The following is a 13621-nucleotide window of genomic DNA, read 5'->3' as shown; positions in this document are numbered from 1 at the left end:
ACCTCTATGGATAATATAAAAGTTACACTTTTTATAGGAACAGTAAATAATAGAATACTAAGAAAAGGCAATTTAGATATGTGATTTATTAATAAATAAATAAATTTAATAGATCCCTATATGAAAAAAATTGTATTCTGTTTTTTCGAAAATAAGACCTCGCCAGATAATAAGCCCAATCGAGCTTTTGAGCACGTGCGCTAAAACAAGCCCTCCCCCGAAAATAAGCCTTCATGAAAATATTGCAACACAGCAGCAGCCACGAGGTGACCACGCTCGCCTCCTCCTGCACCTCAAAAATAATAAGACCTCCCCGAAAATAAGGCCAAGTGCTTATTCAAAAGAAAATAAGACCCTGTCTTATTTTTGAAGAAACACGGGTAATTTTTACAAACTGTACTTATATCTTTAATCTGTTTAGATACAATGAAACCATAACAGATGTAGTCCTATCTGCTTGGTTAATCTCTCCTGAAGCTTGTGAGTTTAATTCTGACGTTCAGGTTTGCAGGCCAACTGTGCTGCTCCATATACCTCAATACATCATGGAATGTTACATCGCCACCGTTATGCAACCTCTCCATTTCATAGCACATATGCTTGAACAGAAGTTTGTCCTTATCCAGATCTACCTCTAGTCTTCCACGCAATAGCCTCAACAAAAACTTGACTCGGAAAGTAGGAATTACTCCCTGGGAAGAAAGTCACAATTAAAAAAAAATACTCACACTGGTGAAGAGCTTTATATTTGTCTTTAATTATTCTCCAAATAAATGATTTTTGCCAGTCATTTTGCTATTATAAGTACAATATGAGGTGTTTTGGAGTCCCTGGGCAATAGGGTAGCTGAGGTGATTTGCAGCAGGAACAAATCAGATGTTGAAGTAGATGCCAAGCTGAATTCTGCAGCTGTCATAGATCCTGTCACTTGAGCAATTCACTCCCTAAGCTAAAAGGTATCTGGTTTCCTGGATGAAGGATAGAAGGGGCAGGAGTCCCATTCAGAGTGGCTCAGTCTGCAGATGGGAGTTAGGGTGCTGTTTATGTTAGTGCAGAAATGGAACTGGAGTTATAGTCTTTGTATAGGTGCTGAGATAGGGTAGTGGCAGCTGGCTGTCTAAAATTACCACATTTTTCAGACTATAAGGTGCACCGGAGTATAAGATGCAGCATGATTTTGAAGAGGTTAATTTTTTAAAAAAGTTTTTGCACTCTGCAGGCCTCCCAACCCTCTGCATGTCTTGTTTTTTTTTTTAAAAGGGCATGCAGAGCCTGGGAGGCTTGCAAAGTGCAAGGAGGGCACAAATGAGCAAACAACGGGCTGTTTTTAGCCCCCCAGCCCTCAGGAGAACTCTGCAAGCCTCCCAAAGCCTCTGCATGCCTTTTTTTTTTGCAAAAAATGGGGCGTTTTTGCCCCCCAGCCCCTAGGAGCACTCTAAGAGCCTCCCAAATCTCTTAGAGTACACCTCCATTTTTGCAAATGGGGCGGGGTTTCGGTAGGCCAAAAATGCTGTATTCAATGTATAAGATGCACCCAGATTTTCACCCTCTTTTTCGAGGGAAAAAGATACATCTTATACTCTGAAAAATATGGTAAGCTGTGTAGTATCTATTGCAGAAGTGACCTGAAAGAGCTAGTTCAGGCCAGTGGCTGAAAATTTATACTGTGACCTGGCTGTCAGATGGCGCTCTCTAAGCTGGGATAGTGATGGGTCAGGGAAAATTGGACTTTGGGGGGTGGGGTAGGCAATAACATCATGTTGGTGATAGGCAGCAGGAGATAAGGTGAGAGGGATGGGTTGTTCTCAAGGAAGACTGCCTTGATGTGTCATATTGTGTTGTATTTCATATTATGGACCTGATTATGGATGGGAGGGCTAACGTTCCATTTTTTACTTTAATTAATTGCTGCATTTTAGCAGTTGATTCGTAGAGCAATAAGTCAATGAAATTTACAGTATTCCAGAGAAATGTCTTACCTCTCTTTTGTCATCAACCATATTCCATATAATCTGAAAATGCCTAAGATCGTTATAACTTAAGAGCTGGTCTTCTTCAGTAGAATAAAATAAAGAGAAGTTTTCCACAATTATAGCTGCATAAGAAAGAAACATTAAAAAGTAAGCGTTTCCTAAGTTCGAAAGACTTTATAATTGTACCTAACTTAAATTTGAAAAACCATAAAAGGATTTTGCTCTGTGTAGGAGGAGAGGCAAAGCACAGGGGCAGAATCAAGAAAGGAACTTGGCTGGAGTCATTACGTTCCCACAAGCGATACATGTCCATCCCCTCTTAATTCCATTGACTGTTATCGAGCACCAATACACAATGCATAAGCAGGCAACACAAAAAACTTGATTCTTCAAGTTTTTCCACATGATGTACAAATGTATCATTTTAATATCATAATAGACCCCCATATTAAAAAAAACCACCCCCATTTTCTGCTGTTTTCATTAGAAGCTGAATAAGTAGCCTGGTACCATAATGCAGTGGTGGGATTCCCTTCCCTTCCTTACCAGCTGGTAAATGTGAGCATGTGCGTCTCTTCGGTGCATGCGCAGAAGGTCACACATTATGTTGGGGTGGATGGGCGGAGCCTCCCACAATCACCGCTACCGGTTCGCCCAAGCCAGAGAGATCTGGCTGAATATCACCTCTGCCATAATGCACTTATTTTTTTCAACTGTACATATAAGGTGTTTGTATAAAGGAAATTACAAACCTTGAGCATAACAAAGGCAGCAAAAAAGATTCCTACAACATTTTGAAAAATCTGACATTTATTAAAGCAAACATAGATGCATTTTTCTCCCCTGCTAGGTTGTATTTTCTCATAATTAATCTGGTCATTATGAAATATGAATGGGACTGAAGAAAGCAGTCAAAATAGAGCTAAAACTGGTGAGAACAGTAATTTCTCTCTGGTAATTGACTTTCTGATCCACATTTATTTCATAAATAGTTTCTTTTTTAGAAATCTGAGCCAAACTTCTACATAGGATATTTGAGATTAGCTGGATGGTGGCATGAAAAACTCAAAACCATATATAGTCTGAAGTCGTTCATGCTGCTTTAAACATTCATGTGAGTATTTTAGGTAACGTACAGTAGGGTAAAAGCCAGAAGTGAGACTCTGTTCCACTTGCTTCTTAGGTGAGGTAAGCAGTTTCGTGATAGCATCTTTCATTATGTTTCCTGAGACTCATCAGAACAGACAGAAAATCTCAGATGTAGAACTCATTTATGTTTTGGAGATTTTTGACACTCTAGCAAGCCTAATGGGCAGTGGTGGGATTCAACTGGTTTGGACCACTTTGGGAGAACTGGTTGCTGGCTGGCCCTGCCTCTTCCTACCCTACCCATTCCAGGAGTCCCCACGTGCTCTATTTTGGCTCCCAGGTAAGTGCAGGGAGGTCTACTAGGCCCAAAACGGGCCATCCCATTTTTGCTCCCGGGGGGGTGCAGGAGCCGAAGTGCTGCCTGTCACACACCCTGCCACGCCCACCCTAGCCACGCCCACCCTAGCCACGCCCACCCTAGCCACGCCCACCCACCTGGTTAGAGAACCAGTTGTTACATTATTTGAATCCCACCACTGCTTATGGGATATTTACTGATTTTATTTTGGATGGCATAATTGATTGCATTTATTAAGCCATGACTAATTGCTTTCATGTTATGGTTTATAATCAGATTATTTAATTGTTATTTCATTTTTTCAGTAATAATTATGGGGGTTGTCAGGATTGAACAGGGGTTTGATCACACATAGAGAAGAACTGGTTAGATCAGTTGTATTTGTTATTTCTGACTGATTGAAACATGGTCTTAATGGCTATTTTTAAGTATGACTCGGTCTTGATCAAGTCCACAATATAATTAAAACATTCAGTGTAAACATTATTGCTGCATTTTATGACTAAAACTTACCCACAAGCAAATTCAGCATTATGTATGCAATGATGACATAAAATGAACAGAAGTACATAAGAGCACCGGCATAATTGCCACAATCTGTTTTCCAGTATGTTCTGATATCTGGAGTACAAAAAGGAGGTTGAACCTGCATGAAACAAAAAGCTATATTACATGTAACAAGGGTACAAAAGTAGATATCCCCACCCCCTTTCTCACAGACACATATATTATGAACTTCATGTTTATCAGCAGAATGGATCAACTTCCTCCTTTCCCTGATGCTGTCCACTCCACATGTTTTTCTTCCAATCAAGCATTCTCTCAACATCTGAATCAAAAATATTGTGTGTGTGTGTGTGTGTGTGTGTGTGTGAGTGAGTCACCATGAATTGTAGGAAGTCAATCTTTGTACTGCTTGTACAACACATCCTCTCCTTTCTTTTGCTAAAGGACTACACCATTTTTCCCTTATGACCAAAGACAAATATTATTCTGAATTGACAAGAGAGGAAGATGGGTCATATCAATCAAAATGCTACTTCCAATAATGACCAAATATTCCTACAAAATTGCCAACTTGAATTGTTTGGACTGCATATTTTCATTTATATTTTTAGTTCTATTCTGCTAACCTTCATAAATAGATATATTCTTCCTAAACAGATTTATTCTTTTGATGCAGAATATAATATATTATTCTTTTTATACAACACCCACTTAAAATGCTTCCTAACTTATGAGTCCATTACCACATCAATGAGATAATTTGGGGGAAGGGAAGGGAGAATTATTTCACAGTATTTCTCACTGACTGCTTCAACGATCTGGGAAAAAAAGTTCTTTACATTGTTAATACATTCCACTGAACAAAATTGTTAATATATTCTCTAGAACTGAAAACCTGTCACTTTTCATTTTAATAAATGCAATAAAGCTGCATAAGCCTAGTTGGGTATATAGCACAAATATTTGCTAATAAAATTTGCCAAGTACGTACGCATTTATTTCTATAGTATTTTCAAAAGTCAATAAATCAAAATTTGGGTGAAGGATAACATTTTAAAAATAAAATGTAAGATATTTTTAAGATGCAAAGCTTCTACTGGCTAAAATGATACATGATTTTAATCAGTCAATTTACCATGCAATCGTGCATTATCTTGTTCCAGTCTTCTCCAGTGACTATTCTGAAGAGTACCGTAATGGCCTTACCAGCTGATGAAAAGTTGGCATGTCTGTTTTTAACAAATAAAAAAATGTTATTCAATATTTCATAACTAAAAGCATGTACAAACAATCCTTTAGGGCAATGTTTCTCAACCTTGGTCACCTAAAGATGCGTGGATTTCAACTCCCAGAATCCCCCAGCCAGCTGCCTGGGAAATTCTGGGAGTTGAAGTCCATGCAACTTCAGGTGGGCCAAGGTTGAGAAGCGCTGCTTTAGGGTATTTGGGTAATCCCCCCCCCTCCCTACCCAGGCTAGCTTATACAAGTCTAGACTGCTACCTGAGATGAATGGTAAAAGGGTATATTTTCCCCAATCTGCACAGAAAAGAACTAGTCTGGTATCTGAATGAGACTCCCTAGTTGGAAGTAAGGTAGTGTTTATGACATTATTTAGAGCAGCAGGATAGCTAAGATTGTTCAGAACTAGCTGTGTTATATACACCTTTCTGTCAAAGAAAGGGTAATCAGCAGGGTAACCAGCACTGCCCTGAAAATTGCTTGAATATGTCTCTTTGTGGGGCTGTTTTGGATCTTAAGCTTGAACCTGGACTAGCTATTATTTATAATAACAGGCCAAATGAAATCCCCTGTTGTTCCCCTGGCTTGCAGGTTCTGCAAATACTCAAGCAGTCATTGCCGAGCAGATTCATGTATACTGAAATGCTATATAAGAACTCCTTTGATATTTGATGCTGGATTTTCTAAGCCACAGATCAATAGGGCTGCCTCTCTAGTAATGTAACAATACAGGCATCCATCAAAGCAAGGATGCTCTAAGACAAGATCACAGTATCAAATATTTTCAGATGAAGAGACAGAAATTATACCTGTTAATGTTCTCTCCATACTTCACGGTTCCAAATAAAACTACTCCAGCAAAAGCATAGCAAAGCAGCAGTAGGAACATTCCTACAATGATGAAAAAGCTTTTGTACATGCTGACAACGACTGTCAACAGTAGCATCTTCAAAGTCACCTGGGAATCAGTGGGAAAAAAGTCTTGGTATGAGACATGGGTCAAAAGGGAAATGTGCTGAAATTGAAGTGGACCCTGTTCCAACCTCATTGAGATTGTTCCAAGGATGCTCTAACTTTGCTAGAACCTCTGCAACAAATCCAGGCACCGTTTCAAGCCAGCAAAATTGACACAGATCCAGAGCATTGTTTTGTGAATTTGAAACTCTTCATTTTAAACGGGAAACATTTTAAATTCAACAAAATAACTACTACAAGATGGATATAGTGAAGTGGATTAGAATGTATTTGTGTCAGAATCAATGGTGAAATTCAATTTTTTCTTTACTACTAGTTCTGTGGGCATGGCTTGGTGGGCGTAGCAGGGGAAGGATACTGCAAAATCTCCATTTCCACCCCACTCCAGGGGAAGGACACTGCAAAATCCCGATTCCCTCGCCACTCCTGGGGGAAGGATATTGCAAAATCTCCATTCCCACCCCACTCTGGGGCCAGCCAAAGGTGGTATTTGCCAGTTCTCCAAACTACTCAAAATTTCCATTACCGGTTCTCTAAAACCTATCAGAACCTGTTGAATTTCACCCCTGGTTGGAATGTCATTGGTAAAGATTTTGTTACAGGATGTTTAAAAGTCTCGTGTTGATGGTTATTTTTGAAGATGTTACTATTGTGTGTAAACACGTATATACTCATTCATTCTGTGGATGTTTTTTGTTGTAAGCTTCCATCTATATGGAGTTGGCAGCACGAAAACTAAACAATCTTTCATATTTCTAATTCTGATTGTGTAGCTGTTCCTTTTTCATTATTATTTACTCCTAGGCTATAACAGAGTATTGGTTTAAACCAATAAGAGCCTCAACTCAGTAAAATAAAGCAGTCCAACTTACTCAATGTATAATTACTGTAAGCATGGGGAAAAAATCCTCATGGGTACTTACGTGCTTTCCACAGATTGAAAAAAACCTGAACACAATTACACATGCTCCCATCATATATGTATAGGCATTCTGAAACACAAAGTTATCAGCGTTAGAAGAGTTACTGATTATTAATTGCTCAGAGTTACTCGGGATTTACTTTCGCAACAACCAATACAGCTTTAATATAATACATCAAATGATTGAATGCATAGTTCTTGCATTATTCAGGTGTTATTACATGGAACTTGTTAGAAAGAAATAGCTTCATATCATAAATGTGACCTCATATATAAAAAAAGGAATGCACTAACAGTTCAACAAATCATTTGTTGAACCACAGATTCCTTATCCCAAGAGAACTATTTCAGTCAAAATAATGGAAACCTCTGATCCTGAGGCTGAAGAGAACTTGGCAAAGTCTCAGCCTGTGGCTGGAGCGTCAAGAAGCTGACAACTAACTGAGAATAATGACGCACTCAGAATGACTCAAAATCAGCACAGGTGGCTCCTGATTCAGAGTACAAGAAGTCAGTTCCTGAATTTAGGAGAACACTAAGCAAAGGAGGTTAGAGACATGGAAATCAGCAGTCCTTCTTAAGTGTGAAGTACATTGAATCCCCTAATTAGATAAGGATTCAAACTCCAGTTATTTAAAAGTATCCCCCCTCTTTGGAAACACTTCTCTGTTGTTAAACCTTGTTCCTGTAGCCCCTCATTCCTGACTGTTTCTGAAATTGATCTTTAGCTTACAATTCTGGACTGGGCATTGTAGACTGTAATGGGTTTGACTACTGAACTGCACCAAGACCTGTTCTTCTTGGGCATGTCTAAGCCACAGCTATGTGCTTCAGGTAAGAGTTACTTGTTCTGCAGGTCTTCCTCTGTCTAATTTATAACCTGCAGTTTTAGTTTTAGCTGTTATCTGATTTACAATTAAGTTAATAAAACCCAATGTGTCAATTACTGATTACCGATTCAGCCTACTGTGGAGCAATAGAGAGACAACTGATTCTAAAAATCAGAGAAATTAAGACAATAGCTCTCTTCCATTCTTTGCTCCCATCCTCTGGTATCCATATCCAAAAGCATATTGCTTCTGACATATAGGTTCCATAGAGATTGACTGATTTGTTTTCCTGTAATTTAAGGCAATTATTCTATGGGATGATAGAAAACAGGTCTTAGCTTTCTTCTGATGGATAACTTCAGATACTTGGAAAGCTCTATTATATGTTTCTCTTAGTTATCTTTGCTTTAACACAATTGAAACATAAATTAGACTTAATTTTCAGTCTGCCAATAATCCTCTTTGATCTTCTCTACCCTTATTCTAATTTTTCTGCACCTTTGATACCATTAAGTAGAACTAGATAGAGCACTCAACACTGACTTGATCAATACAAAATATAATGGCACTATTTCTAAAGTCATAATTTATCTTCCATGAATTTCTCAACTTTACTTTTAAAGTCATGTAAGCAGCTTTTGTAGGAATACATTCCATCAAGTAAGCAGCTTTTGTAGGAATACATTTCATCAAGTTTATTTATTTTTCCTTACAATTGCTAACATAAAATATACACAGGACTAAGAAACTTCTCTATAGCATTGATTTTACTATTAGGGAAAAATGTTAATAGACAGTAATACTTTAGCATGAAGGAATATTCAGTCAAGTAAAATTCCATTCCAGGCCTGACATGGTGCAGTTTATAAACAGATATGCTACAACAACAACAACTAAGCCCAACGCAAATATTTAGTAAACTGTGTTTACTTTCTGGAAGAATTCTTTGAAAACTGCATTCTATTAATTCTACTTTAAATCATTTGTGGCTGCCTGAATGAGCTCAGTTATAATATTAATTGTAATTACAAAAAAAATACTGTCTTTTCAGGAATGACCATAACAAGGCAAGATCAAGCCTCAATGAATTGTACATTTTGCAGATTTGCAAAAAGAGGGAAAATATCCTACATACTTTGAATAGACAAAGTGGTTCTTGAAACTTACCGTTATGGCAAAGTGGAGAATCACCCATATGACTCCTAATGATGTCACCAAGAGATCATAACGATTTCTTCTGCTCTGCCAAAATCCAGCAGGTGACATGGCAATAATTTTCATCGTAACCTTGAAAAAATATATATGTACTCTTTGTATAATCATGAATGACTCCTCAAAGTAATGTTTCAATAATATTCAAATGGATTACTGAAAATTAATATGATTATTGGATTAAAATATATATGAGAAAAAAACAAACAAGAAAATGTTACAAGACATATATATAACTAAACTTTAGTTACAATTGCTAGTGCAGAAAAAGAATACTGTGTTTAGTGTTTAAGCGACCATTTTCTAAGGATAAAACAAATCTAGGTAAAAGGTAAAGGTTCCCCTCGCACATAAGTGCTAGTTGTTCCCGACTCTAGGGGGCGCTTATCTCTGTTTCAAAGCCGAAGAGCCAGCGCTGTCTGAAGATGTCTCCATGATCATGTGGCCAGCATGATTAAATGCCCAAGGTGCACGGAACGCTGTTACCTTCCCACCAAAGGTGGTTCCTATTTTTCTATTTGCATTTTTACATGCTTTCGAACTGCTAGGTTGGCAGAAGCTGGGACAAGTAACGGGAACTCACTCCGTTACATGGCACTAGGGATTCGAACCACTGAACTGCCGACCTTTCTGAAAATCTAATTAATATAATTTGATTAATTAGATATTTTTTCTGAAAATCTGATTAATCTAATTTGATTAATTAAATAAAGTTGATTAATCTAAGGATAAATGAAATCTGTCACAAGAACATGAAAAATTGACAAAGCCTCTCCTTTTGCTGTTCATTATGATTTTAATTAAATTAAACCCATAGTGTTTTTGTTACCATCCATTAACACGGACCAAATGGATATAGGAGCAGTGCTGAGATTCCCATTTTTAAGTATTTTGGATAAACCTTATGAGTAAGGTACTAATACTTCTAAAATCCTTCATTCAAATCCAAAACCTTAGCCTTCACTTGCTTGTAAAAGCATCTCCTTTTTCCTTGGATTGTATGTCATGTGACATCAGAATGTTTATAGCTTCAGACAGACAATCCTGAAAATTATAGCTACCGTAATCTGTATACCTTTCACTCCGGTTTCAGATTAGGCCATGGTATTGAGATGGCATTGGTGATAGGCTCACAGGTGACCTCTGGTGGAGCTGGGATGCGGGTAGCGCATCTCCTTGATGTTAATGAGTTTTGATACTCAAAGGTCAATGGAATCCTTTTGTACCACTTACAGAGATTACGATTGGGAGATACGGTGTCAAGGTAGTAATTCTCCTTTCTCTGTGATCAGGTTCAGGAACAGCTTGTTCAATCTTGACAAGCTGAATGGCTATGGGTATTTGGACAACCCAGTCCCAAAATTTTGAAATTTTTAGTTCTGAATGGGGTTGCACTACTTTCAGAATTGGTGTGCAATTTGAAGGCTACTTGGATTCACAACTCTTGCTTGAGGAGCAGGTGGCAACTGTGGATAGGACTACTTTCATATAAATTCATCTACGGTATCAATTATATGTTCCAGAGTACTGCAGGTGGCCGTCCTTGACTCAGAAGGTTATAAAAGGGAGGAAAAGCAAAATATTTTACCTTTTTTTTTGTAATAAAATTTTATTGGTTTTTCAAAATTTATAGGGAAAAGGGTAAATGGACAGGTATACAAATTTTGGCAGTTGCAAAGTGTGTGAGGCCCCCCTCCCTCCATACCCATAGCGTACATTTATATATAATGCATTAGTATATAATTGATTATAATCAGCATATTAGTTCTATTATTAAATTCAATCAAATTAAACATTACAATATAAAATCCAAATATAATTCCATTTTCACTTTCGGTCAATTTATAATAATATGATTTTCATATTTATTTCTGTGATCTGAGTCTTCTTGCTATTGCCCCATCTCCCTCCACTGGCAGAGCTCTGGCCCCTCCCGTGTCCTGCGTATCCGTTGTAGTGTCTGGTGGTTTCTCTAGGAGTGTTTTATTTTTTTCCATAAAGGCCTGCGCCTCTATGGGTGAATTAATTCTGATTCTTGTCTCCTCCCAGAATATCAGCATACCTTCAGGCATCAACCATCTAAACCACACCCCTTTCTGGTATAATTTATTCGCTAATTGCGAATAATTTTTTCTTTTTTCTCTAATCTTCTTAGGGATCTGCTTCAGAATGGTTATCTCCATATCATGATATGTCAATGCTTGCCCCCTTTGTACACCCAGAATTTCATCTCTTGTGGTTTTTCTAAGGAATTTAATGTGAACCTCCCTGGGTAAATTGTGTGTTCTAGCATAAGCTGAGTTCACTCTATAAACCAGATCTATATCCCACCCCATCTGTTGTTTTTCTTTGTGTGTATAGTCAGCCAGAATGTTTGTCATGATGTCCCTTATATTTTCCCCATCTTCTTCTATAACATTTTGAAATCTAAGATAATAGGACATTCTCTCAAATTCTAATTTCATCTGTTGGATGTCAAGATCTTTGTTCCCTTTCTGCACAGCTTCCACCACCCCCCTCACCTCCTCCACCCCCCCTTCCACAAGATTCAGTCTTTGTGAGTTCTTATATATTTGGGCTTGATTTTCTTTAATTTCATCTTTCATTTCCCTTAACTGTTTCTTGATTTCCTCCTGGCCCTGTAGAATTTGTTGAAGCATTTGTTGAAAGTCCATCTCTGTAGTCTTATGTTGCATCAGTTCTGTTATCTTTGACTGTGTGGCTGGACTGGATGTTGCGGATGTTGGAGCAGAAGTGGCCAAGCCAGGTTTTCCAGGAGGGGGTCTTTTAGATGCCATCCTTTATAACGTTAAAAGTTCAGTCCAAATATAAAGTAAGCAATTAGAAAAGAAGGGTAGCCAGGTGAATCCGGGAGCAGAATAACCAGGCAGAAGAGAATCTCTCCAATAAGTCTGGCAATAGATAGAAAATTTCCCCTAGAAGGTTAAAAAAATACCAATCCACAAGAGGTTCCTCTGGGAGACACGGAGACAAAGACCGGAAGCCTGAATTTTAAAGGTGGAGTCAGGTTTCAGAGTTCATAAAGACAACGGAAGTGTGCCATCTTGCCCTGCCAGTTTTGGGCACAGAGGCGTAACAAAGTTTTAAAAAGTTCCAAAAGTCCTCAAATCATTGTAATATGTAAAATTAAATTGAAAAGAAAATCATCTCAGCCTAAGTGAGGCTTCATTCGTTGGCTCTCCCCCCTCCTCCTTCCCCGGGGGCTGAGAGCAAAATTGTTTCTTGCCGCTTGTCCAAGGGGGGGGGGGAAAACCCCCCTCCCTCCAGCCGCACCTCCAAAATGCTCCGAAAGTTGTTTTAAAGTTTTAAAAGCTGAATCAAATCTTCATGCAAAGTAAGGGATGAAGAGAGAGGCAACCTCACCGCACCGCAGCTGCTTCCTTCAATTGTAGCATTCTCCAGTCGGCTTGTAGCGAGGCGCGAGGCGTGGAAACGCGATGCGCCCTCCGAGCTTGCTCCCCGGTGCCTTGGGCGCGCGAGAGAGCCCCCGCCGGCTGCCGCCGCTGCAGGAGACCTCCGCGATGCCGCCCCTCCGGCAGGACCCCTCTGCGGGGTGTCCTGTGCCCCCCAAGGAGTGGGGAAGCCCACCGGGGAGCCGGAGCGGGCAAAGAGCTGCCCGTCGCCGCCGCCGCCGGAACCGGAACTCTCCAAAATATTTTACCTTTCAGGCTTGCAGGATTCTGCTACTAGCCTATGTCAATAATTTATAGTTCTAGTCTTCCTATGGAGTCGGTTTCTTGATCTGGTCTCTCTCTCATAAAGTGATCAAGTAGACCAAGCAAGTATTAAAAAAAACAAAATTGCAGAAATGTACGCCTCCCTATTTTTATAAGTTTATAAAACCATGTCTGGGGAGGTGCGGTTCTATGTCACACCCACCATGGCAACACCCACCATGGCCACGCCCACCCCCGGCCCTCCAAGGTCAAACCTAATCCTGATGTGGCCCTCAATGAAATTGAGTTTGACACCCCTGCTCTAGAATGATATTCCCTCAGAGATTCATACTGTATAACACTCACTCTTATCTTATTTAAGGCAGCCCTTAAAACCTGGCTTTTCCCTGGCCATGGGTTAGAGTAAAGGTCGATTCCTATGAAGACAATTGGATGAATCAAATCAGTGTTATGCTTCCAGATTTACTTTTTACATTGTATTGTTCTAAATTTATATAGGCCACTTGGCGTAATGATGGACTCAGGTGACTTATAAATGTAATTAATAAATAGTATCTACATTATCTTCTAATATTGTAATGTATAATAAATGACACAAGACAATTCTAATCTGAACATTTATAGAAACATTGAATATATATTACCTCTAGAACAAATATGAAGGTGAAGACAACTGACATTGCAGCTAATGGACCAGTTACTGGATCTTGATCATCCCACTTATGCAAAAGATAAAAAGAGTTTATGAAAAAAAATATCATTTTCTTTTCTATTTAAAATTCTACCACAATTGCTTCCTATTTATTATAAACACAGTG

The 13621-nt window shown here is 38.8% G+C and overlaps 1 protein-coding gene across 1 annotated transcript in view; it reads right to left on the bottom strand.

Moving 5' to 3' along the window:
* NALCN (sodium leak channel, non-selective) overlaps window positions 1–13621 on the bottom strand; it is a 278856-nt gene that overhangs the window by 11180 nt on the left and 254055 nt on the right. Inside the window, exons 34-41 of the mRNA XM_081948163.1 lie at window positions 13448–13522; window positions 9061–9180; window positions 7065–7133; window positions 5976–6124; window positions 5063–5156; window positions 3934–4066; window positions 1980–2095; window positions 535–692 (exon numbers count right to left, since the gene is read on the bottom strand). Coding sequence (XP_081804289.1) covers window positions 535–692; window positions 1980–2095; window positions 3934–4066; window positions 5063–5156; window positions 5976–6124; window positions 7065–7133; window positions 9061–9180; window positions 13448–13522 — 914 coding nt within the window. The remainder of the gene's footprint in view (window positions 1–534; window positions 693–1979; window positions 2096–3933; window positions 4067–5062; window positions 5157–5975; window positions 6125–7064; window positions 7134–9060; window positions 9181–13447; window positions 13523–13621) is intronic.

This window comes from Natrix helvetica (assembly GCF_964273705.1).
Source record: "Natrix helvetica genome assembly, chromosome: 3".
NCBI lineage: Eukaryota > Metazoa > Chordata > Lepidosauria > Squamata > Natricidae > Natrix > Natrix helvetica.
The sequence above is the reverse complement of the archived record's forward strand: the minus strand, read 5'-3'. Positions and strand labels throughout refer to the sequence as shown.